The sequence below is a fragment of the Pseudopipra pipra genome, chromosome 9 (genome assembly GCF_036250125.1).
Source record: "Pseudopipra pipra isolate bDixPip1 chromosome 9, bDixPip1.hap1, whole genome shotgun sequence".
Lineage (NCBI taxonomy): Eukaryota > Metazoa > Chordata > Aves > Passeriformes > Pipridae > Pseudopipra > Pseudopipra pipra.
Window position 1 is genome coordinate 3,962,387 of NC_087557.1, and position 15,535 is coordinate 3,977,921.

The 15,535-nt window shown below is 43.7% G+C and overlaps 1 protein-coding gene across 11 annotated transcripts in view; it reads left to right on the forward strand.

Annotated features, from left to right (window-relative positions):
- The window catches only part of RASAL2 (RAS protein activator like 2), a 164,917-nt gene that overhangs the window by 56,923 nt on the left and 92,459 nt on the right, over window positions 1–15,535 (forward strand). For 2 of the 11 annotated variants that reach the window (XR_010432617.1, XM_064664155.1), the window contains exon 1: window positions 800–1,616. The exons of 5 other annotated variants lie outside the window; for them this stretch is intronic. Coding sequence is in view for 4 of the 6 variants with exons in the window: in XM_064664155.1 (XP_064520225.1) it covers window positions 1,022–1,616 (595 nt within the window). In the remaining 2 variants the exon portion in view is untranslated. Of the gene's footprint in view, window positions 1–799; window positions 1,617–4,918; window positions 5,002–15,535 lie in introns of those variants that run through there. 4 more of the 11 variants (XM_064664156.1, XM_064664157.1, XM_064664158.1 and 1 more) reach the window with 3 other exon arrangements.

The following is a 15,535-nucleotide window of genomic DNA, read 5'->3' on the forward strand; positions in this document are numbered from 1 at the left end:
CTTTATGAGATTTTAAAACAGTCAGCTGTTTCTTAAATTGTAGCAAAGGCAAGAGGGATTTTTCCTCTTGGTTAGACAGATAGGGCTATTTTTTTCCATCTCATTTATTCCAGCTAGATTTATAAAAAATAACCCCCGTTCTGTTGCTTAAAAGAGGAGGGAGAGGGAGGAGAAAAAGGAATAACTGCCTGCTGCCCTGTTCTGTTTGCCATGCCTCAAAACCTTCCCTCTGGTCTGCGTTTGGTAAAGTCCCACCCACCCTCTCAGTCCCTTTTCTCCTCCCCTTTACTTATTTCCCTTCAGTGTATTTACACTCTCACTGCATTAAGTTGCAGCGTTTGTTCTCCTTACTCCATTCCTCCCCTTTGCTTTCCTCTCTGGTGCTTCCAGCACTCGATTCTGATGAATCTGCCTATTTTATCTCTCTCCAAAAGGCAACTCTTAGGTATTCTTAAGTGATACAACATACCTGTGGTAAATAGAAACTTTACTTTATATTTAACTGTATATAGTAATATGCTCTACTGCTTAGCTGAAGAACATGTACATGACTCATAGTCGAGTATTGCAATTTTTTAACCCTTTTCTGAGACTTTGCTGCGTCTCTGGAGCTGAGTACTTTCGCATTCCTTTTTCTTTTTTAAGCAAATCTTTAATGTAGACTGAAAAAAGCCGAAGAGCACTGTGGGTTTTCATGGCTGGGCTCTTCTTTTTAGTCATTTCCTGAGTGCTTGGTGCAGAAATGTGACAGTGCAGGAAGCGGCAGCGAGCTCGGCGGGGCTTCGTGTGCCCTTAGAAGTCGGTGTGCTGTAGGCGAGGGCACATCCTTCTTGTGGAGATGTAGGAATACCTGGTTTGGGGATTGATGCTGAAGGTCTTCAGGAAGAACTTCTGCTGTCCTGCAGTTCACAGCGGTGAACAAAGTGACTGGGGACGTAAGATGGTGAGTGAGGAACTACGGCTGCGTGACTACTGAGCAACGAGGAACGTAAGTGAAGTGCTGAACTCCAAGGGGTGGAAAATGAGTGCTTTCAAAAAGCACTACGGTCTCTCTCCCGGGACCTTCAGAAGATCTTTGTCAGAACAAGATGCTGTCGCGGCTGCCTTGAAGGACTATCACTGGTACCACCAAATAAAAAGCAAGAAGTTGAATAAACAAATGAGCTTTGACTCAGAGAGAGCTCTTGGAGTGCACAGGTGGCAGACGCATCCTTGGCTTCCCTGGAGGATAAGCAAGAGAGAGGGCTCCTCCAGTCTGAGAGGGGAGCGCAGTGATCCAAGGCTTGCCAAAAGTTCTGCAAGCGTGGATGCTGCCGGTGCCGATGATCTCCATGAAAACTCAGCTGAGCCGCTTTTCCAGGCACGGACCAGACCGTTTCGGGTTCCCTTCAGCCGCTCCCTGTCTGAGCCCGTGCCGCACACCGGGAGCAGGAGTGCGAAGCCGTTCCTGCCAGCCGTGCGCTCGGTGGACGCCGAGCAGCAGGGATATTTCATCCGGGGCATCTTCTCCTCTCTCTCAAGTGGCTTTTCCAAGATAATGAGTCGAAAAGGGGAGCCTGGCCGTGAGTCCATAAACGAAGGGAAGGCAGAGGATGATGAAGTTGATTTCAGTACAGGTAACGACCTCATTTTTGTTTTGTTCTACTTGTGTTTGGGTAGCAGGCAAGTGTAGGGGGACATTCTTTGGGACGTACAATAGTTGTTTAAACTGTTTCCTAACTTGGCTTTATTAACATGACATTGGTCACTCTCTGATGTTCTATCTTAATTTTTAAAAAGCAACTGAAAAAGGGCCTTTCCTGATAAGGAAGTGGTATGAGATGTTTTGGTGGGTGCTTAAAAACTTGGAGGACCCTTGAAAACAAGCATCACGTGGTGGTAGCAGTAGCATTTCCCTCTCAAGTGCACCCTGTGTGTGGTGCTCTCAGTCCTGCAGGCACGGTATTCTCTGTGGTGTTGTGGTGCCCTGATTGAGATATCAAGCCTGCTACTGTCAGTGAAGTAGTAAGGAGAGAGAGAGAGAAGTTAAGCTGTCTTTCAAGCAATGTCCCAGACAGTGGAATGGCTCTAGTTCCTCATACCAGATTCTCCATTTCATAATCAAGCGGCTGAACCGGTGTCTGCTCTCTGGTAGATGCCAAGGACAGCAGTGCTGCAAGGGTTTAGCCAGCTGGGATTGAGGTCAGCAAGATGCCAGTCTGAGATTTCATTTAAATCTACTCTGCTTATAATAACACTCATAAAGCAGGGGGGGGAAAGGGAAGGAAAGGGGAGAAATTTACTTTTTCTGCTCCTGGGCTTTCTGTAACTCCGTGGTGGGCTACCCGGGCTGAACCTGGTAACTGATGGTGCCTGGAAAAACATCCACAAAGTTTAAATTTGTAACAAAACCAAAAATCAACCTTACTTCTCCCCAAAACCTCAGCACTTTTCAGATTATCGTATTAAAAGCCTGATAACATCTGGATCCAGTTGAGACTGCTGGACAAGTCATCAGTATTCCAAAAAATTCAGTAGTAATAGTAGTGAAAGAAGAATATACTCTGTCTGCAGGGGTGTTCAGTCTTTCAGTCCCTGTGGAATGTCTCTGACAGGCTTGTGTTTGCTACTGGAAGCTGTCACCTTGCTTTAAAACAAAAACAAATGGCCAAAAAGGAGAAATAAATAAGGAGGAACTATATCTGTTTGAGCCCAGTTATGTACAGTCACTGATTTGTTTCTCCAAGACCTTCCCCAACAGGAATTTGGCTTGATGATGCTTGTTAAATTGTGTGGAACACATGAAAAAAAAAAGTAACAGAACTACTTTTTTTCCTTTTCTGTTGAAGTGTTTGGTTGGTTTTTCCCCCTCCTCTGTATTTATTCAGATTAGGAACAAAGGTTTCTCCTGCAGGCTCCCACTGCTGTTGAGACTTCCTGGGAAGGTATTCTATGTGTTAAAAGCATTGTGGATCAAAATCTCACAGTATATGAAGGGCAGAACATCCTGTAGCTCCTTTTTTTTCCTCTGTTCTTGTGCACTTTGATGGTTCTCTCTTACACTGCAAGTATTGCCAGTCTCTAGGTTATTGGGATGCTTTGCTTTTAGTAGTCTGAAAAGTAAACAGAGGAAAAGGGATTATCTGTGAGAAGCCACCACTAGGTAAATACTTCGTGCCACATATGGGACAATGACTGAGCCTTTTGGCTCTTTGGGGTCGGCCAAGCCTCCCTCTGAGCCTGCCAAAACTGGTTTTGCAAAGAGAGTCATAATTCAGGAACTGAGAGAAAAACAATGGGTCTCTAGATTAAAAGTCAAACTCTCTCGAGGGAGGAAATCGTAGCTGGGAAGGTGTTTGGGGAAATGAAGTCACCCATAAAATCACCTGCAATGGCCAGGTCCTGCTAGAGGTCCTGCTTGAGGTCCTGAGCCACTGTCACAGGAGAACACAGCTTTTGGTGGGATGGACAGACTGCTCCGTGGAGTTTCACTTCAGCCTTTGCCATCTCAAAGGTTCAGCCTCTGATCCTTCCAGCAGAGAACAGCTTGTGTTTAAGAGAACTAGTCCAACCTGTGCAGCCGTGTGGGATATGCAGCCATAGGACAGCTAATTGCTAACCACTGGTTCTATTTTTCCTTAAAGAGCTGCCTGTGCTGCTGGGCAGAGGCTCCTGCCCCACACGGTGCTGTAGGCTGAGACCTGCTGAAACACTGGTAAAAGCTGTGAGCTCCGGGGGTTTAGATGTGAGGTCTGAGGGAGGTGATTCGAGGATAAAAGGGCTGAGAGAAATGTGCCTCGTCTGTCGTGTTCTTCAGCTGCAGCCTAAATGCTCAGAAGGGATCAAATCTTGTGTTCTCCTTTCAAATACCACACTAGTTTAGTTCTGGGGGCGTGTCACCAAATTGCCCAGTGACTGTTTTGGTGCTTGGGTGGGCAGAAGGTGTCTTCCCATGCCTACCATCCTGTTTACTGTTCAGGTTAAAATCCAAGAAAATGGATCTTTTCCTCTCTATGAGAAGCAGAATTTGGAAATCCTCAGGCCAGATGAGGACTGTGATAAAAGTGCTGAGGCACTTTACTAGTCACAAGATGGTGTAAGACATTGGGGTTTCTCTGAAGTATGCCAGCAGTTTTACTTGGGAAAGCTTGACCAAAAGCCTACCAGGAAACATCAGTTGGGACAGAAATTCTTTGTCACTGTGACTCGAACCCAAGAGGACCTTCTCTGTGTTGGGAAATACACAGTGGGAGAGGCGAACTTTGGAGTTCAGCCAGGAGAACCTGGAGATGAATTTCTGCCTCCCTTCTATCCAAGGAGCCAAGTACTTTACTTCCACAAGCTCACTTAATTAAAAGTATTTCCACTTTCCTCTGAAATACTTGGAGATTATCAACTTTTTAAAAGTTTGTCTTCCTTCCAGTGCTTGGCTGGCCTTTTTTTTTTGCTTCATCTCTGCACCAGAATGGCAGAGGAGTTCCCTTCTTCAGGAAATGCTTGCCTCACAAGACAGGGTCTGTTGTTTTTATGGCAGCTTGAAGAGGGAAGTGGGATTTAAAAAAGAAAAGAAAAAAAATAAGATCTGGATAAATATTTTCCAGTTGGTCTCACAGTCTAAGAAGCATGTTCAGACACTGTTTCATCGGTTCTTGGCTGTGGAAATCCCTCCTGGATGGACTCACTCATCCTCTGAGGCGATGAAAGGATGCTGAGCCCCGGGAGAGCTGCCTCCCTCTGCTCTGCCCAGAGCTTTGGCGAGATGCAGAGACTCCCTGGAGCGCGTGGCAGACTTCCTGCATCCCCCTGCAGTGTGGGGTTGGGAGGAAGAGGACAGATGGAGTGGACAGTCAGCAGGAAGAGCTGAGCTCTTTCCCAGTGCGCTGCGTGGGTCTTCCCAGGAGCAGCCTGGGCCGGGTTTGGGTGGGAATGAAGTGCTTTTGGTGCCTGTCTGCCTGTTTCTAACCACTCCTAGAGCCAAGCATTTGGAACAAGCATTTCCACTGGAACGGGCAAAGCCTGAAGGTAAAAGGTTTTATACCTGGTATTATTATTTGCAAGTTAAGAAATCTAAGAGCATTTTGATTTCTAGTAAATGTATCAGCTTAAGGAGGGAGAATTGTCATTCTGATAAACTTGTTGATTGTGAACATGCCACAGTTTAGGTAGAAACAAGATAAGGAAGGAGCTATGGAGACAAAGCCTTGGATCCCAGGGTAGGTGAGCAGCTGCACCTGTTCTTATTTCTGAGTATTACGTGACCTTTAACACTCTTGAGAATGGGTTTGTGAGAGAGTTCTCAGATAACATTTATTTCACTGGTGCTTCTTATCTGGATCTCAGGGTGGTGTGAGTTTAATTGTAGATCGATGACAAAATAATCCCTCAGTAGAATCAATTACCTATATCTTCCCTGGGTGTCTCTGATTTGGTCTGGGGGGGTGAGGATAAACACTGATTTTGTTTGTTTAGTGTGTGTTTGCTTTCACAATTGCTCTCTTGTTAATATTTTTATAAAGACAATTCTTCAGTATTACTTCCTTCTCTTTCTTCACCTGGAATATGTTTCTGCAGTCTTTTAATTTTTATTTCAAGCTTTCATTTATTTTATAGAGGGTTTTTGTGCCGTGAATGAGAGAGAATATTTTATATCCTTGCTTTTCCAGAATTGATTTTGGGTTTTTTATAATGCACTGAAGTTATCCTAACCCTATGCTCTTTATAATATCTTTACACTCTGGGTTTATTAAATTTTATTTCTTATGTATTTCCATAGAAACTTATTTAGAGATTTGTATTTTCCCAAAGCCAAGGCAACTCCGTTTTTTCGGATTTTTTCAACGATTCCCAAAATACAAAGCTGTTTCTTCCTGTCCAAGTAGGAATTTAGTATTTATTACTCATTGGAGCAGGTTTTTTATATTCATGTTTTTAAAAGCACTTTCTCCTTTTAGAAGCCCTTCTACTGACTCATGTTCCTCCCTCCACTCCCAAATCACTTGTGCTCTTAAGTAGTTTATTTTTGGTGGGGTTTTTATAAGTGAACTTTTACACAATTGAGCTTATTCATGTGTTCATTTAAGTGCTGTGCAAGTGCCTTGTGCTGCAATCCCCAGTGTTGTGTCACAAGGTGTTCAAACTCCATCTTTAATTATCAGAGCAGATCCAAGATATCTGCTTCTACCTAATCCCTCATTGCATTAAAACCACTGCAGTTTTTCGTAGTTAAAAGTATGAAAATAACATGTTGCAGTCTAGTGTTGCTCTTTTTTAAACTGTAGTGTGGCTTTGTGGTAGTTAATGTTGTGTAAATGGTATATTGGAAATTACGGGGGGTGGGGATGTGCAGGGAACATTTCTGGCATTTAAGTACTTTGAGTATCACTTTAACACCCCCCCCCCCATTTCCTCTTGCCTGGTTCATCCCAGGCATTGTAATGTTTAAAGTGGGCAATAGGCTAATAGTCTTCAGCTGAATGTTTATGAACACAAGATAATTAGCCATAATATCCGAAGCCAATAAAATTACGCTTATCTGATTTTAATTACACTTAACAAATGGTGCCTCTAAGAAGGCAGTTTCAGTTATTTCAGTGTTGCCTGGTGATTTTCATGTATTTAATCCCCAGACCGCTTCCTCAGAATCCAGAAATTCACATTCAGTGGGATGAACGAGGACGTTTATATTTTTAAGAGCTATTTTCTGACTCGATGAAATCACAAGTGACTGACAGGGTGTTGTGTTCCAGGTTGCTGTTTGTTGTTTCTGTGGTCTGTATCCGTGGGCCTGTCGGGATGTTGTACCTTATGTTGCTGGTGCAGAGGAGTCTGACAGCTGGAGCATGCAGGAATATTGTCTGTGATTACCTTGATCATGAGAAATTACTGCACAGGAATTATCTGAGGAGAAGGTAATTATGTTCTAGAGACATCTTATCCTCCTGTATTTTCTTTGCAGGGAGAGAGGGGATTTGAAGAGTTGCAGCTCTCTCAGAGGCAGCCAAAGAGTGGAAATGTAGAGATTAGGAAAAAGGGCTCCCAGTGAAGTCAAGCTTTGGGGTTTTGGTGGGAGAAGCTTTTCCTTTGATAACAGGCCAGACTGGGTCGAAAGGAAGTGGCTGGAGGAGGAAAAACAGTCTTGGCTTTCCAGAGGAGAAGCTGTGTCTGGAGCAGATGGATTTGGAGTCTTTGGCAAAGCTCTGTGTTTCAGCTGTTGACTCTCCAGAAGGAGAAGCTTCAGCTGTGAGACCCAACGGGGCAGGATCTCCTGGAGGGCAGCGGGAGATGCTCATGGACTGGAGGTGTCTGTGGCATGTTGGCACCTGCCCCACAGCCCAGGAGGGGCCCAGACTGGTCCTTGGTGCTTCCCTTGAGGAGTTGGCGAGCCCAGGCTTAAGAAGTATGAAAGAAATTGTGTTAGACTTCTCTCAAAATTCTGTGTTGTTCTAAAGACAGGCCTAAACCGCAGCTGCCAGAGGGTGCAGAAAGGGGAACTATACCCAGGGGTTCAGTCCTTGCTAAGCTTATTTGACACTGGAAATGGGAGCCTTAACTCCTGTAGACACGTACATTTGGGGCCCGTGGCGGGAGGGTGAGTTCTGCCGTGGTGAAATTTTCTTCAGGCAAAGCTCCCTGGTTTGCATTTCCACAAATTCTGTCCATAATGGAACTTGGCGCGAGATGCAAATTGCCTGCGTGCTTACAAAACGAGCGCTTCCTAGGCACATTGACCCTTTTTTCCTTAAAATAACAAACCCCAAGGAAAGTATTTGGGTTTTAGGCCTTTGGTTTTTTTCCAAATAACGAATGGGGTAGGTTTGTCATGCTAACAGTGTGTGATTTGGGACTCGAAGCAATGGCATTTTAGAAGTAAACAAGCACGTGCAAGATTCTCTCTGTGCCCTTATTTATCCCATTGCTTTGCTATAGAGTTACTTGATCACTTGCCTTAACTAATTAACTTGTATCATCGTTTAGCCTCGTGCTTTCTGTGGTGATATTTTTCTCTGTGGTGGTTACTCAAGAGACTCTTTAGACTCTTCTGAAATAAATACTTCATAATCCTGTAAAACATCGCTTGTTTAAAGGAAGCTGTTTATGTAAACAATAGGCTAATGCATGAAACTCTTGACATGTTAGCATTGAAACCAACTGTCCCCTGAGTGGTTTTGTTCTTACTCTGAGGAAAGCTGAAGCTCGACATCTGGTCTTCTGTGGGCGAGAGAGCTTTTTGCAAGTTATGGGACCGCTTGTTCAAGTGCAGTCAAAAAAGATTTCCTACAGGGAAGGTGACAAAAAAAAATTACTGAAATAGCTACTCAGAGCAGCTCGTGTTTTGGAGAGCAGGCATTCTCTGTGTTCATTCCTTATGGGGAATAAGATGGTCATTTTAATGTGTGCATTTGGTATAGGAGCGTCCTTCTCAAAACATGGATATTTGACAAGGAATGTAGTGATACGATAGGGGAACATGGCTTTAAACTGAAAGAAGTTTCCATATTCAGGAGACATTCTTCCCTGTGAAGGTGGTGAGGCCCTGGCACAGGTTGCCCAGAGAAGCTGTGGCTGCCCCTGGATCCCTGGAAGTGTCCAAGGCCAGATTGGATGGGGCTTGAAGCAACCTGGGATAGTGGAAGGTGTCCCTGCCCATGGCAGGGGGGTTGGAATGAGATGAGGTTTAAGGTCCCTTCCAACCCAAACCATTCTGGGATTTGGTGGTTCTATGAAAAACCACTTGTCTGAAAACTGATGCAGAGAGGAGCCAGACGATTGGCAGTGACGTGTGAGAACAGGCAATGAACAAACCCAATTTTGCAACTCAAAATGCATCTGTTTGTGTCAGCTGTCACCACATGTTGCTATTGATGTTTTCTGTAGGTTTGAGACATAGGGGATCAGAGTTGTGTGCTTTTTTAATACTTTCTAGACTTTGTATGAAGTTTGAACTCTAGTTCTTGAGATTTGTTTATTGTGCAAAGATCTCTGATTCTTTTTGCCTTTCCTTTGTCACAGACAAATCCCTCTTTGTAAAAAGTGAAATGCAAGCAAGTTCACTGTCAAGTCCAATGGCAAGTTGTAAGCAGACCTGCTTATTCATTTTATGTCTGACTTCAGCTGCTTTTGCATGTTTTATGGGTACTGAAGTGTTTTCCTGCATCCCATACTCTGACTACTCCCAAGTAAAGTCTGAGATTATTGCATACTTCTGTGATGTTGTCAGAGTTTTAGCTGCATCTCCCTCATCCTAACGTGAGTTGCTATAGATTTCCTTCTACTTACGTCTGTGAATTTACAATCCATTTTCACAGAAAAAATAGCAGCCCTTTTAACATAGGCACTCTTAAAAGCAATTTTCCTCCAACAGTCATTTAGCGACACAGATGCTTTGGCAAGCGGTTTTGACAAATTACTGCAAAAAAATCTGCCAGACTTTAAACTCTTGCAGTGTGTCTCCATCTACCTTCTCTCTCCTGCTAGCTCTGGCTGCACTTGTACAGGAGAAGAGGCTGTGTTGGTGACAGGGCTCCAGGCAGTGCCTGGAAGGGAGGAAGGTGAACACACGGATCCGAACAGCTCCTTTATTACCCATGGAGGATATTGGCTGTGCCCTGTAGAAATAGCCTGTCTCAGTAACCAGTTCCTCTGCCAGCTTTCTGAGGCAGTGAAGCCTTGCATGCCTGCTGTACCACAGTGCTGCCTTTGCAGGCTGGGGTGGTGAGTGTGTGGTGCTCAGCAAGGGGAGGGCTCTGGCTGCACTGTGGTTAGTGGTATGTTTCCTGTCTGCCCTCCTGTAGCCTGATAAAATGAGTGTGGTTCAAGCCACTGATGTCTTGAAATGACAGTCCCTTCCTTTATTGAGGTACCACTAAATGATACTGAGACCTACTCTTACAAATACAAGGAAGTTTTGGAAAGGAATGGGAGAGAAAGGGATAAGTGTTCAATCTGCTGTGACAGAGACAAATAGTTTTCTTAACATTAGTTTTAATTAATTCCAACTGTGACTTCCACCCCCACTTACATGTGTAACTGTCATGTGAAGATTTGACTCTTTTTTTTTTTTTTTTAAGTTGTCTCAGTGTTAGGGGTGACCTGTGTCAGTAAAAGCATTTTAATCCAGAGGACTTGTCAAAAGCATGGGGCACCTGGGAGGGAGTCAAAGACTCTGGCAGGGAAGGAGGTGAGGCCCCTGTGCCTTTGTGGGGTTAGGCTTCAAGAGGTTTGTATACCTTTCATATGTCTTTTTTATATCTTTTAATACGTGATCTCAAGGAAATGGCTGAGATAGTCGCCCTGGTACTTCAGCAAAGTCAGTGTACATGATTAATTATCAGAGAAGAGCAAACCAACATGTGCCAGTAGAAGATGGAGCAAAATTTTCCATGGCTTGCTCCAGCAGAGACAAATCCTGTACATGTTCAAAATCAATCTGGTGCCCTCCTACACACTCTTTGGGTGCTGGTGAGCATGGGACAGGGTTGGGGAGCTGAGACTGCTGTTGGATCTACCCAGATCCAACACAGCACTCTGCTAATGACTTTTTTCCCCCCTCCAGATCCCTGGCTGCTGCAGCCCTTGTTTTAGCTGTGCTAACAAGGTAGTTTGTAGCTGGTGCATCTGCAGCAGCAGGGAGCAGGTTGCCACAGAACCTGCCCGAGGAGCTCATTGTAATGACAGTTCATTAGCTCCTGCTTGGATATATTCTATTAGCTGTAAAAGGGAAAGACTTCTTTCCAGGAAGTACGTTTTTCCTTCTTTATTGTGGAGTTTCTTCTGGGCTTTCTGTGAATGCTTTATGCCTGTAAGCAGAAGTGAAGGCCCTTAAATATAATTGTAAAATACTATTTGGTTTGTCGGGGGTGGGGGGGATTATATGTGTAGAGCAGGAGTTTTGAGTTACTTTGACAAAAGACATGAATGGCTTAAACATACTAATTGAAAAATTTGTGTCTGCACAGGAACCAAAACAATTTACTGGGTGCATGTGCAGCATCTTGTAGAGCCAGGAGCCACCAAATGCAGGAGCCTGGCTGTGCTGTGCAGTGTATGTGCCCAGACTTCTGACACCTTCCCGCTGTTACTGTGGAAACTATAATTTCCAACATGGCCTTGAAACAGGGGGTTTTTTGTCTGCAAAAGGAGACAAAGTCTGCATATGAGAAAGAAATACTCCTGTGCATTATGAACCCAGCTGGGGCACAGACTGTGTTGGATTTTCATGGTTGTGCTTGATGTGGAATCGCGTGTTCACATGGATGCCGGTGTATTTATTTTAATGGTGAAATTCCAGGTGGGTGTGTTATATGTGCACTTAGACATATGCACCTAAGGAGACCTATCCTGAGAAATGGAAACTAGAGAATGCAAGGGGAAGGAAAACATCCTGAGTCAGACATTTCTGTTTTGTCAGGTACACACAGAGAAAAAAGTGGCAGTGTAGAGGCTCCTCAGACACCCTCCCTGCCCCCAGCAGGGCCCAGGCTGAATTAAAAACACATACAGCAATCTCCACTCTAAATAACTTCTGCATGGCTATATAATTTCAAAGAGAAATGCTTTCAGGGTGATGATAGGTTTTGTCTACATCTGTAATGTCTCATTTGTCTTTGGATACCCAACAGCCTTCACTTTGTTTATTCAGATCTGAGCAAACATGGAGCTGAATGTACTTTTTCAATGATCAATGTAAATCAACGTGAAAAATGGAAATAGTTACAAAATATACACACACATATATATTTAGCGAGGTTTGGTAGATTGATTGCTCCTAAACCTAGAGCTTGGCTCCTCTTACGTGCAGAGAATTCACAAAGAGACAGCCATAGCCCAGGGACAGCAAAGTGTGGTCACTGATGGATAAAATAAAATTCAAGCCTGTTTGCATTTTAATGGATTTTAATCACATGAGAGTTTGGGAAAGAAAAAAAATTGATTTTTTTTTTCCTTTTCATCATTGTGTCTGATTGCTTCAGGGCTAACAGAAATGGTCCCAGGTACTGAGATATCATTTTCAGCTCTTGTGCTGTTGCTTAAAGAGGCTTCTGCAAAGACAAGGGATGTGCACAATCATCATTAGTCACAGAGAGCAGGACAAATGGTACTGGGCTGTAGATGTGGCAAGGAAAGCAGAGTTTTAAGTTTTTGGCAAAGTAGTAAGGAGGAAATGAACAAGATGCCATGGATGGTTTTTATCACCAGAGATTTACAAAAATAAGTCTGACATCCATCAGGGGCTGGGGGTAGGGTACCATCCAGCTCTAACCATGTGGAAGCAGCACCATCTGTCTCCAGCAAACTAAAACTCTTGGAAAAAGAGAGTTGTTCCTTAGTCTTTCACTCTTGGGTGCTGCCTCTCATCTGTTTGTCATTCCTGCTGTCTGTGGCATGATCTTCATACGTATTTTTAAACATTCTTGCTTTGTGCTGCTGGCAGGGACCAGCTCTGCCCGGTTCACCAGCCCTTCCTGCTGTCTCTGCTGCTGCCACCTCATTCGTGCCTTGTTGGCCACTTGCTTCCTCTGAAACTCCATTCCCTGTGCCATAATATGGTGGAATTCATCCCTCAACTTCCCAGGAATAATTTTTTTTGTTCAGGAACACCATTGCTAAGACAGCTGAGCAGAGTATTTTGTGATAGTACTGTCACTTAAAGGGGGAAAAAAAAAGGAAGAGGGGAGCAGAGCGTGTGTAAAACCCTAAGGTATTTTATGAAGAGCAGAAAATAGAGGAGCTCGAGTTTTCTGCCCTGTATTTTCTTTTGTTATGTCACTAAGTGGGATGTTTGTGTCTGTTTATACTCTGATTTCGTGTGTGTTTTGAAATCTCATTGTACTCAGTGGTGGAAAATTGGCTGCTTAAGTAAAGGCATGTTAAGGACAGCGCTCTACAGTAGCTGGAAGGAAGTGCTTCTCAAATGCATTGTCCAAGTTGGTTCTAGTTAATAGTCTCTTGGGTATGTGAACTTTCCTTGCCTTCTCCACCCGTCTTCTGGCAGCAAACAGAATTCTTAGCATTTCAGTTTAAAAATAAAATAATTAATAAAGATCTGTGCTGACCTTCTAAATTGTTTCCCAATAGGAGTGAAATGTATTTCAGTAATAATTCATAAAATCACTTATGTGGGTTGATTATTCCTACTGGGGAGGGCAACACCACAAACCAGCAGCATAAAGCAAATCCCTTCAAAATATTATAATTATTGTGTTTGTATAAAGCCTCCCCTCTCCCTTTCCCCCCGGTCTGGTTGGATTTACTGTTATGAGACACGGTTGCGCAGCAGGACTGCTAATTAGATGTTATCAGGCCTGTTTCTGCAAGGTTGTGACCTATAAATTTCTGTTCAGCATTGCTGTAGGAAAGACATTTTCTCTCCACTGGTTATTATTTATCCTTACTGGGTTCATTTGTTCTCCTTCTAGGATTTGGGAGAGTAGCACCTGTGGCTTTACCCTTTGGGTAGAAGGGGGTTTGGATTCGCTCTGGGAGCTTCATGCTGTCAGTTTGCAGAACATTTGGGAATAAGTGCATGTTTATCCTTAGGCATTAAATGTAAATATACATTAAAATAAAATTTTAAATACAAATTTACAATACAAAAGTTTGGCTTAAAAATACAAATCAGCTGAAAAGGAGCATAGTGAATATCAAGAGGTTTGGTGCTCACCAGCGTTACATTTTACAGGTTTTGGGGAATATAGCAGGAGTAAGGAGGAAAACCCTAAGTAGGCTAGGGTTTTCCCATCCACTCAAGGATGGAGAGTGTTTGGGGTGAGCATGTGGGGTTGCCTTTATTCTTCACAGCCTAACTTTACTGCAAAGAGAAGGAAACACTAAGTAAAGGGAAAACCTAGCTGAAGAATACCTGAAATACTGCACCCTAGCTCCAGATCCTTTTAATTAGCTAGCCCATCCTCAAAGGACGCATTAATCATGCTGCTTTGGGTTTGCCAAAAGCACAGGGAACCTGCTCCTCCTGTTTTGGTGGTACCTCAGGAGCCTTGATCTGAGCATGGCAAAGATGTCCAGACCAAGCTGGCCTGCAAGGACATCCTTCCCCGGCACGGGGTCAGCTCAGCACTTGCAATTCTCTGCCTTGGCACTGTCATTTCTTCCCATATTGCCTCTTTTTTTCATAGTTAGTTTCCCCCAACATAGAATCACAGGGCTGGAAGGGACCATAAAGATAATCTAGATCCACCTAGACACCTTCTACTAGACAAGGTTGCTCAGGGCTCTCTCCAGCCTGGCCTTGAACACTTCCACACAGCTTCTCTGGGCAACATCATGCAGAGTAGGCAAGAAGAGAGAAATCACTCACTATTCTGAAATTCTGGAACAAAATTGTGCTTGATTTGCTGATATTGATGTTGTGTTGCAATGTGGAGAGAGAGCAAAGTGCTTCAGGTCAGGAGGCTCCTGAGCCATGATTCCAGCCCGCCACTCAGTGTCCTGCTTTGGCCACATTGGTGGTAACCTCCTTATGCTTAACCAAAGGGGATTTTTCTCCCCAGGCCAGCTTCCCCTCCTTAAACCAGATACAATACCTGGGTTAAATTACACAGGGAAAATAACCTCACATAACCTTTAACTGAAGGTTAAAGGCTAGAGCTGATAAGAGGTATTACAGGTCGTTGCTGTACAGCATTAAATGTGGGATGCAGATTATTTGCCATAAGACATCTCTTTGCATAAATATAAATATGGCTCAGGATCCCCACTGCATTTATGTAAGGTCCAGTCTCCTTCCTCTAAAGTTTTCTGTCTGAACCATCTGTAAAGGATGAAAAAAGTCCAATCCTTTTTTATATTAGTGTTGAATCACTGAGATGCAGGAAGACTTTTCAGATGTGAGGGAGGAAAATGGAATGAGGAGTGTTCTGCTGCTTTTGTGTGAGGTTTTGTCTTTAAGTAGGTCAAATCAACGAATTGGTGTGTAATAGCTGGTTCCAGGTTCTCCAGAAAACATTCTGAAGATGCCAGAAGGAAGCAGAGAGTGGGTCTGTCTAAATAAACATCATGGGGAGTACTGCAGGGCTTCTTTTACATTTTATTTGAATCCCTTGAGGTGGTCCCTTACTAAGTCATTTGTTTTAAATGGTTAAAATAAGAAAACTAACTTTAGCCTATATGCCTGAAAGACCTGGTCAATATGCAAAAAAATGCACATCGTTGTAGTAGATTTTAGTGTCCTGTGAACTCTCCCTTTGACAAGGGAAATCAGCTGCCCTCTATGAGACATCAGCAGTGCTCACAACTCCTACGTTCTCTTTTCCCAGAAGTCTCTTGAGGCAAAAAAATCCAAACCCAAAAGAAGCTCCCAGTTGCCCATGTCTATACCCAGGTGTGCAGAAAGGTTCAGGCTGAAAATAACTAAACTTGTGCACTAGCGACAGGCCGTGCAGTATGACCGAGCATTTAAAACACCACGTGAGAGCTTTGTGGGGCTTATTCTTATTATTCTTTGTTTTTCCTTTATTCCTTCTCATCATAAACTGCACCACACACAAAGAGAGTCATCTCATCACCTGGTCTGTTTTTGTGGCTCGTTGCCTCCACAGAA